This window comes from Pomacea canaliculata, linkage group LG1 (assembly GCF_003073045.1).
Source record: "Pomacea canaliculata isolate SZHN2017 linkage group LG1, ASM307304v1, whole genome shotgun sequence".
Classification (NCBI taxonomy): domain Eukaryota; kingdom Metazoa; phylum Mollusca; class Gastropoda; order Architaenioglossa; family Ampullariidae; genus Pomacea; species Pomacea canaliculata.
This window is the reverse complement of record NC_037590.1, coordinates 21195476-21216580: the sequence shown is the minus strand read 5'-3', so window position 1 is coordinate 21216580 and position 21105 is coordinate 21195476. Positions and strand designations below refer to the sequence as shown.

The window sequence follows — 21105 nt, the reverse complement described above, 5'->3', positions numbered from 1 at the left end:
GTATGCTTTTAATATTAAACCATTAGAAAGTAAAAATAATTCCACAAAGGTAACATGACAATTAATTATTATATAAAGTTTGCTTGTATAGCACCTTATCCCTGCCCTGTGGGCAAGCTCAAGGTGTTTCACACAAAAATCAACAACAAATTAGTGATGATAAGCAAGGAGAAAGCTGAGATTATAAACACTCATGAGAATAGTTCAATGATTAAGTGTTCAAGTGGAGCAATGAAATAATGTAAATTATGGTGGACAGCATAGCAGCGAAAAACTGAAAGAACAATAAAGCTGCATGGTAACTGTTGACCAGATTCTAAAATATTAAGTTTGTCAGAGTATACTGAATATACTGAAAAAGTGAGGTTTTTAGAAAAAGGAAAAGCCTAAACTTGATTAAAAGAGCCAAAGTGCCTGCACATGAACAGAAACAACAGAACAACAGAAGCTTAAGCTGTATTAACACTCACTCTTTTCCACTATTTACATTTTCAACCATCATTTACCTTTAATTGTTAATAATTTGATTCTGATAAAAAAAATCTTTTTAGTTTAATGTTTTTTAACTAAATCAAATCTGCGGAAAAAATGGGATCTGTAATATTCTGATGTGTATATAATTAATATTATTTCCATACATTATTAAAAGGTACAATTGTCTTCTGTTTAACACACAAAAAAACTTTTAATTAAAATAATTTATTTTTATTTGAAATCTCTCTTTTTTGGTGAGGACAATCTGAACTTCATCATTTAAAAAGTGCACATGTAGACATAGATAAGGTCTGCAGTTCTGAAGACCCTGAATTATGAAATTAAATAGTTTTAAAGCTAACAGTGATCAACATGATATCCAGGATTTGGTAACAACACCAAGTTCCTCAGAAACCAGAGAACCACCTGAAATGTTTCAAGAGTTAGAAATGGGTCTTTAACTCAGGTAAATCTTTCCAGTTCCCTCCTGGATCGCTTTCTTCCACTCATATGAACTGGATCGCTTTCTGAAACACAGCACAGAAAAAGCTGTATTTCAAGAAGGTATTTTTCTCACCGTAAATCGCTCGTGCATGATGCTTTGTGTTAAGGTTCCTCCTTGAAGCTGCTTCTCTTAGATCTTTATTGGCTGTTTGGCATCTTTAATTCAATAGACATCTACCTCTGTTAGACAGTGTTAGACGGTGTGGTGTGCGATTCCTCGTATCTCAAATCTTGAAACACTCGTATCAGGCACTCGTATGTCGAGGTACCAATATTTCTTTAATTTCTATATTGATCAGAATAAAACTTCTTTTACCTAAATGTAGAAAATCTATTCCTGCTTGACTTATCTACTGCTTTGCATCATCCATTTTAGAAATTCTGATTTTATAAAATGGAAATCCTCTAGATCATGCAGAGATAGCCCATACAGCTCAGATTAACAGGTATGGAAAAGCATATAAATCCTTTCTCTGAACTAACATATTTGTACCAACTACTACACAAAGTTTCTCTCTAGGCTCTGGAATATGCAGAAATCTTTATTTTCTATTACATTATTTGTTGTGTAAATAAATTTGCCATTGTATGTCACACTGCTCTTGGCCATCATCTATGGAAACCCTTTCATGGATGAGAAGTTTAAAAAAAAGGTGTGAGGTATCATACCTGTTACTGCGAACGGACGGAGCAGCCATTGTTACTTCATCATCAGCTGATGGGTTCAGATACATAATGGACCTCTGAGGCAAGGCATGGTTCTCACGTAATGGTGCATTGTAACTCTGGTACATATCTGAGTACATATCATCTTGGAGTAATTCTTTATTCTTCTTCTGCTTTGTTGCCCTTTTCCTGTGAGATATATTTAAGGAATAAATGAAATCTGAAGGAACTGAAAAAGCTACCAAGTGAACGTAGTGAACACATGTGCATCAGTGCATGTGCGCGTATGTGTATACATGCAGGTGTGTGTTTTCATGCATGTACTTGCTTCTGCAATTAAAAGATTTAAACATAAAAAGAATATGAAATGTTGAATGATATTGCCAAACTTTCCATCACATAAAAAAGTGGCAGCATAGGGCAATATGCCGTTAGAAATAGCTGGAGAAAGTATTCTACTCACATACATATTACAATGCCGACGATCACAAGAACTAGCACTAAGAGACCAGCAAGACCGCCAATGATGCCAGCAACCATTTGTATCTGCTTGTCTTCATATGCTAAGACAGTAAAATGACAAAACTGTTAGAAATGCGGCACCCCTCACCATCTCCAGATGATAATATCTATTCCTCCTTACACACACATCACTTGCACCTTTGGTCCATATTCCTTCCCAGGGTGTAGAATTTCAAGCATGTCCATCAAAATAAAACTCAAACTATACATAGGATAGTGAAATACCAATGTCTAAAGATTTTTAGACTCTTCTGAAACAAAACTTGATTCTCCTTTTGGGAAAAATACAACGGCACACACACACACATGTACCTGCAACCAATGCTATAAAAATCTACAGTGGATAATTATGCTGACTACTATGCAATAGTATTTACTATCTTTGATAGAGCTAAAAACATTCAGATATGCAGCCCAATCCCAAAACATTGAACCAATACCTTGTCTGGTGTTACAGTCATTGTTGGACCAGTTATCATCACATTTACACATGACACCGTTATCTGTCGTTTCATCAAAGACACAAGTACCATGATCTGAGCAGTATGTCTGTCTTGCATTTGGTCTATCACAAAGTTCTGAAAAAAATAAATCATAATAAAAATACATTCAATCACTTGAAATTTATACACATATAAACATAACAAATACAAACTGCTACACTGTTTGACTCCATTGCTTTTATGATCAGCTGTCAAGAAATCTTATGAGAATCATATTTTGAGAAGAACAAAGCAAAACTTTATGGTATGATTGAACGAACAGAAAAGGTATTAAATTAACAAATGACACACAGATGCAAAGTGTAAAAGCACAGTAGGAAATACATTTTTGAATTACTAATCTCCTTACTGGTGCAGTTTCTGATGGAAGTAGATGCTGCGGTACTTGTGTAGGTCTTGGCTGAGCAAGGTTTGCAGGATGTCTGGCCTGATGCCTCTTGGTAAGTATTCATTTCACATGGTTTACACGCAGAAGCTCCATCAGTTGAGAAAGATCCAGCAGGGCAGTCCTCTGTCAAGCGCAAATGAACATATGATTTAATTTTTGTTATAAGGAACTACGGATAAACTAGTGTTCAACTGATGCAGCTTAATAATTTTAATGTGAATACCTTCTCTTCACCAAAACCTATTTTTCCTGTGAAGGACTTGATATTCACTTTTACTGGGCATTCTTAGCAAGAATCACATGTGTTGCAGAACATGCTTTAGAACTTGGTTTGACAATGCAAAGTAATCTAATCTTGATCTTGAAACTCAGTTCACTAGTTGTAAAACTCTGCACATACCACATATATGTTCTCTAAATGCTGACCAGGGTTACACTGCTGTTCTGCTGTAGCATAAACGACGTCAACAAATGACTGTCTGTTTTCAGCCTGAAGGTAGAAATAACATTTTCAGTGCTGGTACAAGAACAGTAGTGTCAACTGGCATGCAAACTAAAATAAAAGGGAAGATGTGGATCTGTGCAAACTCTAAAATACACAAATGCATGTAGATACAAATGTGGGGGAATGCCCATAAGTGTACAAACACAGAGGATTCCTAAGCACACAGCTTATTTTTTTATTTTCTTATTTTTGTACTCATGTACACGTGCATCAAAAGATGAACACAAGAGTTGATATTGCGTACCAGGAGAGATGCATCCATCTTTGTGTCATAGAAGGCTCTTGTAACAACAGCCAGACATTTCTCCGTGACATACTGTCCACTAGTGCCAATTCCTGAAATCTCATCACTGTGACAGAAGAAATGAAGTAACTTAGCATTTTAGGTATTAGTATTTAATAATCGACCTAAGCGCCACTGTACTGTACAGTACTTCCATAAATCAGGTTTTATTTCATGTTCATACATTTTCATTGATATCATTTTGTAAAAGACAAGAATCTCCTGAATTATCCAATTTTTAATTTGATTTTATTATGATATATAGGATGAAGATTAACCTGAGACAATCATAAGAATTTAGTTTGAACTTGCTGCCCCATTAATAGGACATAGCAAGGTTATAAGTTTTCCACAAATATTCATTGTGAAGATTTGTTTATCAGTTTTTGTAAAGAAAAAGCCTATGAGGATTGACCTTATTCCTAATTACTAATGCCATTAAAGGATGCAGCCAATACAAGCTTTGAGCATGTGTCTGTAAGGTGATGTCTGATTAGAAAGCCTACTTTTCTGTTTTAACAGGTCTTGACTTCCTTCTTAAGCTCAGGTGAGAATGTTTAAAGACTCATTAATGAACCTCACGTACAGAATAGAGATTTCTGCTCAAAGTTTGGGAATTACTGTGTGATAATAAACTAAACTCACTCATATGAATTCAATAATTTTGCACTCAGGTTAGCTTTTAATGAGTGATAGAAACAGAGGTAAGAGTTTAGAAAAAAAATTCACAATGAAAAAACATGTGTGTCAGCTCATGAATGTACTGGGGATTGTGTCAATGTCAGTGATTTAAAAATGCACAGTGTCCCATGTTCTTGTATTTACACACGTGACATTATTGAGTTGCATCTCAACATCTTGGGTTGAGCTTCGTTTCTTTCTCTGTGAAGAGGACAGACAGCCGGTAAGGAAGCGACAGCTTAGATCAGTTCCACAATCTCCTGCACATAGTGCTGGGAACATTGTATCAACATATTGAAGTCTGTTCAGGATATATCGTTGGATAACATCTTTCATCTGCACAGGGTTGCTGCAATCTTCAATCTGCATTCTAATGGTTACTTTCAAGACATATCTTTGCACAACACGACTGGGTGTAGTTGTAGTGCCTGAAACATAATAGTTAAGAGTAGCATTAAGTGTACAGCCATAAATGTTCACCAACTTTAATTTTAGTAATTGTGAAATGTCTATGCTCTCTTTTAAACAAACACACATAAGTGCAGCATGCATAATACATGAAAAATTCTGTTTTCTTTTTCTCAGATGATACCTTTCAAATGATTAAACAGATCTTAATTTCCCCCATTCAACATCGTCCATTTTCTCCTAGTCTTCTTTGTTCACAGCAGCTAAAAGTTCCAAGCAAAACTGATCACTGCATGTACTACTGATGGTTTTGCACATATGATTGTTCTTTTTTCCTTTTCTAGCATGTCATAATAAAACTGAATGCCTCATTAGAAATTATCTGCTCTTCTACTGTGCACTCTAACCTAATAAAATAACTTAATATTAAAATGTGTTCTGTCCTCTCAATAAGATGAAAAAGAACAATCTTGAGTTTTACCTGACACACTATCAACACAGCTGCTTGCTCCTTGGTTAACTGTTGTTTTTCCCGAAGAACACTTGACGCAGCCCACTGTTTCAGTCTTTTTGCGGTAATATCCAATAATGCATCGTTCACATTCATTGCAATCATGCTATAAGCTGTCCCATCAGGGCAATCATCTAAAAAATTATAAATTAAAGTAAGGAAGTAAAATATTTTTGCTAGCATGTTAAAAGAATAAAGGGAGATGAGTTCCACTGCAGTCCTTAAAAATACAAGGAGCTACATCTTCTCAAACTATCTGCAGTACAATAACGATTGAGACAATATTGAACTGCTTGCAATGTATGCAAAAGAGGGACCAAATGACAATGCCCGATAGGCTTGTAAGATTTATGCACCATCATAAACCTTGCTTCAACATGACAAGTGGGATCTGTTGATTTGACAGGCAGTAGCATCAATGAACCTTTCACTCAATCATATTCCTGTAAGATTCTAAAATGTAAAGAAAAATTAAATATTAGATTTGTTAAATGCACATTATATTTTATCTTAAAAAATTTTCAGTTTGATGCACATTTCAACAAGATCTTTTCTGTATATATTTTAAGAATTAAGAATGAAAAAGGTTGGCGGAAGGGGAGTGGTTTGTGTGAAAGTGTGCAGGGTTGCTGCAATGGGTGCTACATCTCACAATGATCTCTTCTTCTTTTGACGTAGCAACATCATGCTCCATTAGGATAAAACTGTAATTAGGGTTCAAAAAAAGAGTAATTTCTTGCTGCTGTTTTGTGTCCTTGACCAGTAAATTTTATGGGTGTGTGACAGTTTTCAACTGAATGTAAATTATTTATTAGGGAATAATTTAATTAGTGGTATTATAAATTTCAGTTGAATGACTGTTATATTTTAAAGAATGTATTTTTTGTCCAGTTTTTTTCTGTGTTCTTCTTATATTGGTCTGTCTGATCTTGCTGGAATTTGACAATGGCAGCAACCAGGAAAAAAAAAAGTTGTGTCTGTGTTCTTTTATGTTGAAGTTCCAAACCTGATGACAGGGACTCCAAAGGAAACTTTTTACAGAAGTGACTGTAACAAAAGATTTATCTTTAAGGGGAAATTATGGATTTTAAAATGTCTTAATGCAAGTCCATAAAATGTGTTAATCATTTTGTGTGTTGAATAATTTTCCTCATTATAGTTATTTCTTAAATTCAGAGTTTTGTTCGTATTTTCTGTCTCATCTGAACATAACTACAGAGTTGGAATGCGACACTCACCAATGCAAGCTGATTCATAAACTTGTCCTGTAAGGAGGGTGGTATTCCCTGGAGGACACTTTATACAACTGTCCTGCGACTTAAGTGGCTGGTAACTTCCCTTTGGACAGTTCATGCAACCTTCATTTGTCCGGTACTGCCCCAAAACACAGTCCGCTGAAGAGAAACACCAACTTATGCACTTCTTAATCTGAATACAGTCTTACAAATTAAACTATTTAAGCGGTAAAGATGTTTCATAATTAAAATTAGCACTATTTTGTATTTAGATATTTAATGGTTTTTTTTTTACACAATATAGATATCACTGTCAAATCTGAACAAATGGACACAATATTCTGTGTTTTTAAGTATTTTTTAAAAGGATACAATGGATGATAATTTTTAAAAGTAATGATGATGATAATAATGAATATTTGTATACACATTTCTTCACCCAATGGGGTGCTCAGGGCATTGGACTCTCTCTTTCTCATCCACATACACCACCCACACCCACACACACAAATTCATTACAACCAAACACCTCTATCCAACCAATTAGTCACCTAGATCATCTCATACATTGAAATAAACATCAATTGATAAAATTTACAAAAAGAGTGGTGTCACTGTCAGGATTAATACTAAGACTAAAATAGATTAGTTTTTAAAGATTTTTTAAAAGTGATCTACTGTAGTATTTAAATAAAATATCAGATAAAGAAGGTGAAGTTGCTCTATTCTACAGAGTCAAAATGAGAGGAACAGATGTCTCTTTTTTTAAAAAGGGAATCATGAAGGTCTAGAAATTAGACGAAGAGCTCAGAGACTTGAAGAGAAGATGGTGACAATATTACTCAGATACAAAGAAGTGGCATGGTCAATGACATAAAAAGACAGGGTAGCTAGTTTATAAGTTTTTCATTGCAGATTTGGCAGCAAATGCGACTTTCCAAGCAGAGATTACAGGGATTTTATTGATGTATGAAGGATGTCTGGTAGAATAGTTCTGCAAACTCTGGATTACCTACGAACAAATAGAAATAATGTTATAAACGATAATAACAGCTTAGACACCTACTGATATTGCATGCATCAATAGATCGTGCTCCAGTGCCAATGGTAATCTTGTTCTCAGGACATGAAGTGCAGACCGTAACGTTACTGCCAATCTGGTTGTATGTACCCACAGGACATGGAGAACAGGTGCGAGCAGAGATGTTGAGATATTCACCCAGCGTGCATTTTGCTTTAAAAAAGCAAACAATACCAACAGCTTTAAAGTGATCTGAAAGCTATGTGTACATATTTTTAACAAAGGTTTTAGAAGTCAAAACAAGAGAAAAGGACAAGGACAACATATGAAGGAAGGGAAGGATGAACAACAGTACTGATGACCAATTAGTTAAATAAAGAAAATGCAAAGAGGAAAGACATAACAAGAACTAAGAGTGTCGTGCTTCTGGAGAGGAAAAAGGAGTAGCACACACAAACACACATGCACAAGGACATACACACAAGCATGAGCACATGCTAAAACTTGTAATTTAATTTGAAGAATGTTTTGTCAATAGCGCCTCTGTGAAATGCTTTTTCAAATGCTGGGATTGGGATTACAAGCAAGGTAGTCTAGGTAGGTTCATGAAATTTAATGAACTCTGTAATGTTATATTTTTTGTGCACAGCAAATTAAATCTTTCATTCTTACATTATCTATGACATTACTTGAGTGCAGAGTTGAAGTGCACAGGTCAAGCTGAGCTCATATCATAGGTATTTCAGTCATCACAGATTTCTAGACTTACGCAAGCAGTCTGTCTCTAGGGTGGACCCGTCCTGCTGAGTGACGAAACCTCCAGGACAAGCTATGCACTCTGTAGCATTGCTGACATTCTGGTACCAGTCGAAAGGACACTTGAGACATTCTGTTTTGCTGTATGGTGGTCTGTAGCTGCCGGGTCTACAACTAACTATAGAAAGTTGACAATAAAATGGTTAAAGACATATGTATATTTCGTAATGATTAGTATTTGGAAATATACTTTGTTGTGCACTTCATCACCAAATTTCACATATAACTAGTCTTAAGAGAGAGCAAGAAGACACTGTAAAAGATTGTAGGTTTTGTAAAGCACCAAGGAACCAAACATACTAAAACAGTCCGATGAGTTTGTTGAACCACTGCCTGCTGTAATGAAGTTTGTGGTGCAGTTAATGCATGATGCTGCTCCATAGTTTGGCTGATAAGAGCCCACCACACATTTCTGACACGAAGTCCTGGTATCCCGAAATTGTCCAGGTGGGCAGTTAACTGAACGAATACAGGATAGAAAAGAATAAAGAAGTGTTTTATATATATAGAGAGAGTAGCCCATAAATCGAGAGAAAGGGAGAGATTCATTAATTTGACCACTATTTGCCACAAGTTCTATAACTACTAATCTTCATTCACACACACACACATTTCAATTATAATACAAACACCAGTAAATATGGAGCAGTAGGTAATGATTGCTCCACAATTTTTCTTTCAATCAAAATTATTTGCAACTCGAAAAGAACAAAAAATTTCTCATTTTTACTTGTGCAGTTTTCAGGTGAGGTTGATGCCTTGGTGTATGTTGTATAGTTAGCAACACATGACTGACAGGTAGTCTGACCAGGCTGTGACTGATAGTAGCCAGTGTCACAGTCTTGACACATATTATTGGTGTTACGGAACTGGCCAGCAGGACACACAACTGTCAACATTCAAAAGAAATTTGGACTTCGAAAAACATTGATAAAATTTAAGCTCATTTCTGTTGCAGGACATTTGGTTTTATTAGGAAGTTGAATAGAGCTTAGCAGAGTTCGTAAGTAAGTTTCGCAGTTTCAAAAAGGAACCTAGTACAGGTTTCTCTCTTCAGTCTGATTAAAAAAACAATGCATAAGTAATAAACTTTGTCAGTGTTTCTGCATGACTTTTAAAATGAAAGCTAACTTCCATGACCCGATAAATTACATAAAAGACAACAATTACCTTTTGACACAAAGTTATAGAAAAGTATCTGTAGTTTAAAGAGTTTAACTATTAAAATGCTAAAGTTTGAAACATTTAATAGCTTTCATGAAAAGATTTTGGAGCAATGTCACAAAATGTTTACAAAAACAAATGTAACAATTTTGCAAACTGACCAAGAGAACAGCTGTTTGCTGAGACACTGCCTGTATGAGGTGTTGTTCGATCTGCAGGACACAGGCTGCAGTTCTGGTTTCCTGTCTCATTCTTGTAAGTTCCCAGTGGACAAGGCAGGCATGGTAATTGGTTGGTTACAGAGTACAGGCCAGGCTCGCAGAAAGCTGAGAATTGAATTGTTTTCAGATATACTTTTGAAAGTAAAACCTTAATTTTTTTCTCTATATTTTATTTAATAGTTATATTTTTTCTGTATATTAGTCATAGTATATAAGCAGTATAGTTAGTACATTACCAAATTTAAGTATTAATTAAGATAAAACAAATCATTCAATTTTATTTTATGTCAGTACCACTGTTACGGAGATAAAATGTTAATTGCAAATTCAAATGACCTCATTAAAGATTTGACACAGTTTGCTGTAAAGCAAAAATTGTAAAACAAAGTAACACATCCCTGCCTTCCCTACATACACATCCATGCATGTGTGCACACATGCACGAACGCACACACACACAAATTTTCTCATTGGTATAGCTTATTGAATGTTGTTCTCTTGCTGTTATGGCTTATTCCAATACATTGTTTACCTATGGTGCAGTTATCGATGCTAGTAGAAGCTACACTTGCTGTTGTTGAATTGGCTGGACATTGTATGCAGGATGAATTCCCTCGCTGGTCCTTGTAAAAGCCAACTTCACAAGGATCACAACTTCCACCTGCATTATGTCGAAATCCTTTGTCGCAGTACACTGTAACAAGTTCAGTAACACTGTAACAAGGGACAACACATGCAGCTTCCTGGAGCATATACTGCATAAAATACCAAAATACATGTTTCTTTCCCCATAGTCCTATGTTTAGGACTAGAATACACTGCATGTCTGTATTTTAGGACTAAAAAATATATATGTTATAGTACTGAAATACACTACACTATGTCGCAGGACTAGAACACACTATGTTGCTGTGCAAATTGACTAGAATTAACTACAGAGTATATACGTTTGTGTTACACCACTCACAGACATCACACACGGTTCTAGCTGCATTAGATGTAAAGTTCCCAGTGCACTGGGTGCAAGGTCCGTAGCCATCAAAATTCTTGATGAAGTCAGGGAGGCAGCTCGTGCAGTTTTCCGTTTTCGATTTCTGCTCTTGCCCAGCATTACAGTACACTGGAAAAGATGTTCGTGTAAAAATAATCTGACGCCAAAAAGTTTAAATGTCTGACTGTAAAATTCTAAAAAAGCAGATAAAATGTTCCCCTTATATGAATTATCTTTAATGTTCACAATAAGGATTGAGCAGTAGTTAAGCTTATATTGCCACAAGAGTTCTTACGCCATCACCTTGTTTAAATCCTTGAAACAATTTGCCTTCTCTGCTGTTGTTTATTTGTTTACAAAGCAGCAGATTTCTTTGTTGAGAGTGATATCGATATTGTTGATGCACTATACTATTCACGTCTATCATATCAAATACTGTAGAAAGCTTGTTCACATCAACGTGAGAGAGACTGATTGATTAATTGATTTCTTTAGCAAGGAAAGTGAATGAGAGAGGGGGGAGAGGTGGGGAGCAGACTGACAGGAAACTTTAAACGTCACCTCTTCCTGCACACAAAACTATAAAAGATACTTTCGTGAATGGACCACCAATGTCTACACATTTACACATACAAATATGTACGTGTATTGTCTCTAGAAAAAATTGTAGGGGAAATAGTAACAAGAAACTGAAGCTAATTGACAAGAATAACTTTAGGGCGGCTCACATTGAAGTGCGCCCTGATTGTAAATTAAAAAGTTCTGTGAAGTTTACCTGTACAGTATTTGACATCCGTGGTACCTTCTGAAGAAGTGTTTGTTCCAGCAGGACATGTTCTACAGTTATACTGTCTTCTTGCATCTTGGTACGTGCCGTTAGGACAAGGCTTACAGCTGTCATTCGTCGCAATATACTCACCAGGTGGGCAGTCCTCTGAAGAAAAGAAAAGAAAAAACTTCCAGAAGTATGGATTAAAATAAATTTGGAGAAAATAAATGCAAAATAAATTTTCCCAACATGAACCTACAGCTCAAAACATTTTGTAGCTGTTTGTCCTGCATCTCCTTAGTTTCAAATTGTTCACACTTGCTGTATGACGGGCTTTGTGATATTTGTGTTCAACCAGCAGAACTCACTCAGGGTGCAGTTATCTGCACTGGTGGCTCCTTCCCCAACAGTGACGTAGGTGGCAGGACAAGGGGCACAGGGGTCAAACTGCTGGGAGGCGTTGCCAGAGTTCCACTTGCCTTGAGGACAGGCGACACACTGGCTGACTGTGGAGTTGTACTGTTGTCCAGGCCCACACATTGCTGACAGACAGATATCTTGATTACAGGCACCATGATGAGTGTGAACATCATTCAGATGAGATTTTGCTGAGAGACAGCGCTGCCATTATCGCTACTGTTATCAGTTGATATACTCTGGTATCGTTCTCTAAGTCTTAACAGAGGATAACCTTTTCCTGATAAGAACTTAAAATATGCTTTCCTATCTGTGTCTAAAAGAAGTGACAACAGTGATGTCCTTTTAGAACACAGCAAGCAGTCTTACGAGTTTCATAAAGTTTAGTTTCTATTACTTTTAACAGATAATCATAATGATAACTTACGTAAGCAGGCCGCCTGGGATGTTTGACCGTCCTGTCTGGTCCCAGTACCAGGTGGACAAGCGGTACACTTGGTGTAGGAGAAGGGGAGTGATTCATTCTGGTAAAAATTTGCTGAACAGGGCACACACCTGCCGTTCATGATCACCTGGCCGGCCGCGCACACCGCTGACAAATCAAGTAAAACAGTTCTCAATGTTTGTATGTCAAAAGTCGTTAAGACAGTGGCTTAGTGAGTCATGTGTTACTGCAAGTCGGGAAAAAAAGTAAAAACTTTACACAGCAAACAGAAAAAGGCATTTATGACAAGCTGTAATAACTCTGTAATATTAATATGTTGCAGTCTTAATACTTCCAAAGCAAATAAATCTGTTAAAATAAATAATAACTAAATAAAAACAAAATTTCCTATTTGAATTACATTTTTAATTGCAAATGCTTTTACAAAGCAGTGTAAGGGATCATAGGATCTGCTTCCATAAGCTATCTACCTTCGACTATTCATGGGGACAGGAGATGTCTGCAACGATAAAACTGAAAAGGATGCAAGTGCTAGCGAATCTTCAAAGTCAACACACCATGCTCAAGAGAACACACAATATACTTTCAAAAATATCAAAACTGAATTTTATAAAGAACATCCTATTAACGTACTGATGTTGCAGAGACTGGCAGACCAGGCCGCAGTGCCATCTGTGGTATTTCCGCTGCTGCAGTTCTGACAGGCCCGGAACTTGTCGTCACCGTCGTTGGTCTTGTACGTTCCTCTGGAACACGGGGAACACGTCGTCTTCCCGGGAGCTTGGACCTCGTACCCGGGCTGGCAATAGACTGTGGACAGTATGAACAGAGCAAATACAGCAATAGTTATAGATGTCACTCAAAACACTGTAAATGTAACTTGTCGTGGAAGTATTTTGATAGAAATTAAAATCCAGTCAAATTTCGAACAGCACTCTAAAATTAGAGAGATCAAACTGCTATAGAATATATTACTTATTGATGAACTGATTAAAACATCATCTTGTTAGGCTGCACAAGCTACAAGCTAAGAACTCATTTTTATAGAGGCATGAGAGACATAAAGAAATAAAATTGCTGGGTCTATTGTAATGCTTTTTGGAATGACACTTTTTCGTAGATCTGTCACAGATGGACAGCATGATATAAAATGAAATTCATCCTCTTCATTAACATGGCTCATAGGGCACGTCTTACTTATATTATTGTTAGAATATTTTAAAGCACGTGATACAGTGTCTGCAATTCAAAGTTGAAGTCGCACCATGCATTTTAGTGAATCTATTAATATCTAAATTGAATTAATCTCCCTGTGCGACACATACTTAACTAACTTATCAAAACTCAATATGTCACTGGTTCTGGGAATATAAGGCCATCCGTCGATGTAGCCACACATGTCCAAAACCATACCTGAAAAGAATTAGTCTAATCTCCCATACCCAGTTTTGCTCCTTATTATTGTATAGTCGTTCAACATTTTGTAGGCTTTCCATTGATGTCTTAGCTGCTCCATCTGCTATTTTTTTTAGCTCCATTTGTTATTTTTAGAAAGTATCTCACACAACTTACGTATGCGTTAAAGAAAAGTGGGTAACTTTGCAAACCAACTCCCATGTTAGGAGTATGTGCACCCACCTAAAATCTTTTCAGAGGGTATATATACACATTTTCAATTTCCATTCAAACCTTTTCATTGAGGCCATTACTTCTGCTCTGTAAGATTGGTCTCATTTGAATATAAAATAACCTGGTAGACACATTTGCAGAATGATTTCCTATCATATAATACATTAACAATGAAAAATTTTGCTTTCTTGGCCTTAGCAGTTAGTTCTTCAGATGCAAGGAAAAACTTAATCTAGTTTAGAAATAAAGGCCTAAATAATTATATGTATTAACCACATTCATTTAGATACCTCCATATAGCCACCTTTCATTTCTGCTAAGAATCCTCCTTTTCTAAAAACGACAATATTACTCTTAACATTTAGGCTGAGAGTGACAATACACTAACGTCTGCAAGCGAAAAGATACATTTTTCAAACAAATCGCGTGAAAAGGTTGCCATGTGTTTTCCATAGTTCAGAATTTTTAAAGTTAGCTTAAAAATAAAAGTGGGAAAAGTGTAGGGCTACACAAATCTTCTTGTTTAACCCCCTTTTCACAGTGAGTATAATCCGCAAAGTAGCCTCCTCCTCTGACACGACCTTTAACCGATTTGTACATGTTTTGTATACATTTATGAAAATTTCCACTCGCGTGTATACTGTGTTTGAAAAGGATTGGCTCGAACAGTTTTTGAGATACAGAATCGAATGCTTTTTCAAAGTCAATTGATGCAACATAAAATTTACGACTCAAAGAAAATTGTCTCTAAACGTCAGCAAATAACGTAAGTATCAAGTCTGTCACAAGAAATACAGTAAAATAAAAAACAGAATATAAAGAAACAGTAAAAAAGGAAAGGAAAAATGAAAGAAAAAGACATGTAACAGAAAATAAAAGGAATCTTTACCACTGCTTACAAGGACTATCTTATATAAACACGATATTGAACAAAAAATAAAATATAGAAATAATGCAAAGTATACCATTTATACCAAAATCTACCATTTTTGTTATATAGCGTGAATTACATAGTTTGTTCTGGAGTGGTAGCACAGGTGGTGGGAGTGTAGGGGTTGTCTACGTTGTTGCTACTTGTTTGCTTGCAATAAGAGACTTATTTGAAGAGGAGCTACCGATCATTTGTAAACGTTTATAAAATGTTTAAATACTATCTATTTAGTCTCAGTATCTCAGAAATTACAAGCGCTAGCCAAATCCCTTACATCTGCAATCACTTGCGTTAGTGCTGGCAGTGTTGGCGGTGGTGTAGTTGGCGTTGCACTGAAGACACATGTCCTGCCACTTGAGAGGCTGGTAGTAGCCATAGTTACATGCTACACATTGGTTAGTGCTGGAGTTACGCATGTAACCTGGAGAGCAGGCAGCTGGAAAATTGGATAAGTAATTTGCAACTGAGCAAAGCCACGTGTATATACAAGTTGTAGAGAGTGAAGAAAGAGGACAAGGGTTGAATGCAAAGGTTGTACTTTATAGACTGGAGCGTTTGCTCATTATTCCTCACTTCAGTGAAATGGCTGTCGTCTGTTCTTTGCTCACATTTACTGATGTTACAAACTGTCGTCTGCTCACGATTTATGACTCTAACATTACAGCTATCATCTGTTCGTTATCTATGACTTACTGATGTTACAGCTGTTGCTCGATGTCGAACCGATGCCTGCAGTAGTGAAGGTGGCAGTGCACGCAGTACACCCAAGGAACCGATCAGCGAGGGAGTTTGATCGGAAATATCCTTGCTGGCATGGCTGACATGTCTGATTACCCGGGTCTTCATAACCGGGTGGACACACGACTGTATAGAGTGAAAAAAAAAAAAGAATTTCTGAGTGTTTTTCAAAGGGACGGTTGCCCCATCCCCCTGGCCCCCAGGTTCCAACGCCACTGATAAGTAATGTTTAACAATACTAATAATGTATATGACTTTGACATGTAATGTATGACAGCACTTGGTCATGTATAAGAACAGAACTGTCGTGTTTAGCAACAATGTGTAATGTAAGCTGTACATGTAAGTGTTAGCCCCTACATTTGCAGTCGCTAGGGTTGGTGCTGCCGGTGTTGCTGGTGGTGTAGTTGGTGTTACATGGGATACAAGTGTCCTGCCACTGTTCAGGCTGGAAATAGCCGTAATCACACAGTTCACACTGGTTAGTGGTGATGTTACGCCGGTGACCAGGAGAACAGGCGGCTGCAAAATATAAACAACGAGTTTATCTTACTTACCTAGCACTTCCGTCAATCACTGTTGTCATACGCATGATGGTATCTTTATTTTATTGTTACTGATGAACATTGTCACAGTGACAGCCGCCCATGTGACACAAACCATCCTACTACACAAACAAACAAACATGGACAGAGCTGTGGTCTCAGGGAGCCACGATGACAGAACAACTCTGGTCACCATAGCAGACACCGAGAAGCCCACTTCACAGTCACTGACAAACTAGAAGTCGGACAGGTTTGCTCTCCGGAGTGAGAAAGAAAGAAAGAAAGAAAGAAATGTTGCATAATGCGGAAGGAGAAATGTGCATTCATCATAGAATATTGATGGTCTTATTTGATGCGAGTTCTTGGCTTACTGATGTTACAGTTGTTAGATGATGTAGAGCCGGTGGTGACGGTGGTGAAGTTGGTGTTACATGCGGTGCACTTCAGGAATCGGTCTTGTAACAAGCTGGATCGGTAAAATCCTCTCGGGCAAGGTTGACAGGTGTGGTTACCAATGTCCTCTGACCCCGCTGGACACACAACTGTAATACAAGGACAACACAATTCAACATGAAGCTAACTCCAATGGCCCAACCATTATTTTATTTTATGGTTTTACATGTTTATTTACGTTTCTTTTACAAGACTGATCTGATGTTTTCAAGAAATGTTCTTAAAGGAAACATTATACAAGAGTCAGCCCTTACATAGACAGTCGCTGGAGCTGGTGCTGCCGGTGTTGTTGGTGGTGTAGTTGGTGTTACATGGGATACACGTGTCTTGCCACTGTTCAGGCTGGTAGTAGCCGTAAGGACACAGCACACACTGGTTAGTGGTGGCGTTACGCATGTAACCAGGGGAACAGGCAGCTGGAAAATATAAAAAAATGAGTTTACCTGGCACTTGAGTCAATCACTGCTTTTATACGCCTAATGGTATCTTTATTTTATTATTAGTGATGAATAATGTCACACACTGACAGCCGCCCATGTGAGGCGGGACCATAGACCATTGAACATGTAGAAAGAAAGAAATGTGCATAATGCGGAAGGAGAAATGTGTATTCATCATAGAATGCTGATCGTCTTGTGCTTGTTCTTGGCTTACTGATGTTACAGTCGTTAGATGATGTAGAGCCGGTGGTGACGGTGGTGAAGCTGGTGTTACATGCGGTGCACCTGAGGAATCGGTCTTGTAACGAGTTGGCGCGGTACGATCCTCTCGGGCAAGGTTGACAGGTGTGGTTACCAGGGTCCTCGGACCCCGCTGGACACACAACTGTAATACAAGGACAACACAATTCAACATGAAGCTAACTCCAATGGCCCAACCCTTGTAAATTGTAGTCAATGTTGTATATGTACGAGTTATTATAAAGAACATCATATCAATTTGTGGACAACATACACTGTACTAGTCTGCGACCTCTTTCAGAAATGAGGGTTTGTGGTTGAGCTTTAATGACTGCAAAACAGCGCACACGAACAGTTTATCAGGAGAAATATTTTAATTAACATGATACGAGGACGTTTGAATGCAGCACAAGGACATCATTTTATTTTATCGCTTTACATGTTTATTTACGTTTCTTTTACATAAGACTGATCTGATGTTGTCAAGAAATGTTCTTAAAGGAAGCATCATACAAGAGTCAACCCTTACATATACAGTCGCTGGAGCTGGTGCTGCCGGTGTTGTTGGTGGTGAAGTTGGTGTTACATGGGCTACACTCGTCTTGCCACTGTTCAGGCTGGTAGTAGCCGTAAGGACACAGTTCACACTGGTTAGTGGTGGTGTTACGCTTGTAACCAGGGGAACAGGCAGCTAGAAGAGACCATACCTTATATATTTATATATTTACTTCGCTGACCTGTGTGATTTAAAAGAAAATTTTATTTAAAGTTCTGACAGTGAAAACAACGTATTTCAGGAACAAAAATATTGCCGTGGGTATGTTTCCCATTGTAGACATCGAGAAGTGAACAAAAAGTGACTAACGCTGATAACAGTCGGTGGACGAGGTGGAGCTGGTGGTGGCGGTGGTGTTGCCAGCGGAGCAGTTCTGACACTTGTCGTCTGCCACAAGTCCTGTCCGGTAGGAGCCCGGGCACAGGGCACACACGAGGTGCCCTGCATGTCTGAGCCAGGTGGACAGGCGGCTGTCACAGACATCGACTATTGATCACTTGATGAATGATATTAATAGTTCATGACTCATTGAGTAATGATTGCTTTTTTTTGTTGACTCTGATAAATGGTTGCTGTGACTCATTTATTGATGACTGATGATCAACTGATAACAGTGATGGTTCATTAATCACTAATGATAGATGGATAAATGGAAGGACTAATTATAAATTCATTAGTGGATGAATCGATTTTGAAAGCATGACCAAAGAGAAAAATCTCTACAAATTGTACAATTATTTTTTAACGATGAACAGTATTTTGAGTATGGGTTATTTTTCCGTTATGACTGAGAACACTAAAATTATGAAACATGATCGTTTACAGCCACATCAAGCAAATTTTGGTATATTTATTTTTGCTTGGAAAATTAAGAAAGTACGTTTATTATAGACCTGAGTCCCATACTTACCATATCATTTATTACCATGTCACAAACACCGCAACAATTATCAGAGGTCCCAGTCAAACATCCCCCTATATATCTCTGACACCCGACTCACACAAACACCGTTTCTTTTTTTAGAGGTCTGACTCACATACTCACCACGACATTTATCCAAAGAAACTGTTCCTGGTCCTTCAGTGAAAGTGTTTGGTGGGCAGGGAAAGCAAGCCACTCTTCCTTTGTTGGGCTGGTAAAAGTTCTTGAAGCAAGGTTGGCATGCGCTGTTGGTGAGGTTAAAATAACCACCCTCAGAACATTTCTCTGAAAACCCCAAATCTCAGTCAATAAACAAGCATTAGGACAAAAATCGTTAATTTGTTCTCTACACGAGCTATAAACACACGAATAAAACCTTCCAATTCATGTCTTTAAAAGATGAAGTCTCATTCGGCTAATGACCTTTGTATGTCGGGAACACGAGGATACGAAACCACAACCCACTCAGTCACCTTTCACCTCCCTTCAATAATCAGACAGTAACTGTTATTATGATCACATGAAAGCTTCTCGTTGTTGTCACAAGACAGATGTTTAACTGCATTGTGTTCCCACTTATTCAGTGACATTTGTTCTTTCATCAGACTGACCAACACAGGATGTGGAGCCCACTCGAAGCGTCGTCTGATTCTGTAGACATGGTGTACATTGAGTCTGACCAGGTGAGTTGGTGTAGGTGTCGACTGCACACTGCTCACACATGTTCGTTGCGTTGTTCAGAAAGCTGCCAGCGACACACTGAACTGAAATATTATGTTAACAGTGAACATGTTAATGTCACGGCAGTAACAAATCAAAGCAAGTCAGTGAAAACATAAATGAATATTTCTGGACTGAAACTCTAATTAATCAGTTACTAATAAATACTCTTGTAGAGTATTGTGATGTGGGGTACCCATCTTTGTGTGTTCACAATGGGGTCATGTAACTGTATAAAGGGTATTCACCTCGCCTCCTCACGGGATAATTCCCAAATTTAATTAATGTTATTATAATGTATATGGGGTTTACGTAAAGGTTCATTTGTACGGGGGCATGCACTATAGTGTACCTTGTATGAAGCTTAAACGATATACATGTGGTACCCTCAACACAATATTGAGCATCTTTCAAACAATATTTAAGAGAAAGTAAAAGAGTGTGAAATACAGTTCACTCTTATCTGGCAACATTTACTCACCACACCCAGCACCGAATCGCCCATAACCTTGTCTGCATGTCGTCTGTGTGGTGACCGTTACTTCATCTCTCATCAAAACTGCATTCGCCACAAACTGCAGAAAAACCAAACAAACAATTTTGTACATGAAATGTATCCTCTACCAGTATCTCTTTCCCTTTCGACATTATCTGACCAGAGATAAATGAGATACAAAACATTTTTGTGCTTGAGTTTGTACGTTCCTTGTAATATATTTTAAGAAATAATATTTAAAAATAAAATAGAAATCTTACATTGATGACGAACGCGTCCTGCTCGATGGCAGACACTTTGAGGAGTTCTGTGACAGTGTATGTGACATTACCAGAAGTCAGTCGAACCCTGGAGAAGAACACAAGAATGAGACAGGTACAAAGCTGATGTGTGGGTTAAACATTTTTCGTTCCAGTAGAAGGACAGAAAAGAAAAAGAATTGCTGAGCACATTTTCATCTTTAACAAGGGAAGAGCTTTCTCGTCGGCGTAATGACAGATGAGAAACAACATCGTGACAAACTGATAAAATAAATTCAAAATACTGTATCAAACATAGGGAATAAAAACCATTCAAACAAACTGATTTCAAAAATATACTTTTAGAGACTCACAAAACATAATGGAGGTAGAAAAACTATTGTAACAAACTATGTGATAAACTATTGTATAAAATAGCATTATGTCCAACAGTTTATAAGCTTATCGAAAGCTTCTCGCTTGGCTTTAAAGTAACCTTGATTGTAGATACTCATAAAATCAATCTCACGAAAAATAAAGCATGAAGGAAGAAAGTGAGGCTCACGGTAAGTCGTGGAAGATCAGACTGGCCATTGCGGTGTAACTGTTACAAACTACATTGACATTCACTGAGTCACAGCTACCGTTGTTACACAGTTTCTGCCAAGAACT

General features: G+C 37.4%; 1 protein-coding gene across 4 annotated transcripts; it reads right to left on the bottom strand.

The window, feature by feature from the left end:
* Positions 1-974: 974 nt before the first annotated feature.
* On the bottom strand, positions 975-19240 carry LOC112563098 (major surface trophozoite antigen 11-like). Of its 4 annotated transcripts, XM_025236837.1 has the most exons (30): positions 19102-19240; positions 18366-18526; positions 18030-18191; positions 17475-17645; positions 17075-17236; positions 16739-16909; positions 16183-16344; positions 15778-15948; positions 15359-15520; positions 13158-13334; positions 12507-12671; positions 12031-12204; positions 11669-11827; positions 10870-11022; positions 10435-10596; positions 9843-10007; positions 9248-9406; positions 8818-8976; positions 8471-8635; positions 7747-7914; positions 6684-6839; positions 5416-5579; positions 4675-4954; positions 3807-3912; positions 3458-3547; positions 3019-3180; positions 2607-2744; positions 2108-2207; positions 1648-1833; positions 975-1001 (listed from the first exon to the last, which is right to left on the bottom strand). In XM_025236837.1, the coding sequence occupies exons 1-23, from the start codon at positions 19107-19109 to the stop codon at positions 4910-4912; spliced, it is 3501 nt and encodes a 1166-aa protein (XP_025092622.1). In that variant the 5' UTR covers positions 19110-19240; the 3' UTR covers positions 975-1001; positions 1648-1833; positions 2108-2207; positions 2607-2744; positions 3019-3180; positions 3458-3547; positions 3807-3912; positions 4675-4909. The 4 variants fall into 4 exon arrangements, with proteins under 4 accessions (XP_025092622.1, XP_025092633.1, XP_025092640.1 ...); XM_025236848.1 differs by lacking the exons at positions 16739-16909; positions 17075-17236; XM_025236855.1 differs by lacking the exons at positions 17475-17645; positions 18030-18191.
* Between the last annotated feature and the right edge of the window lie 1865 nt (positions 19241-21105).

Bases quoted from the DNA above. Each gene is read 5' to 3' on its own strand.
- LOC112563098 (XM_025236837.1), bottom strand. The intron at 12,672-13,157 runs GTACGTTAATAG...TTGATTTGTCAG, and splicing joins TGCCAGTCTCTGCAACATCA to CGGTGTGCGCGGCCGGCCAG. The intron at 10,008-10,434 runs GTAAACAATGTA...TTCAATTCTCAG, and splicing joins CATCGATAACTGCACCATAG to CTTTCTGCGAGCCTGGCCTG.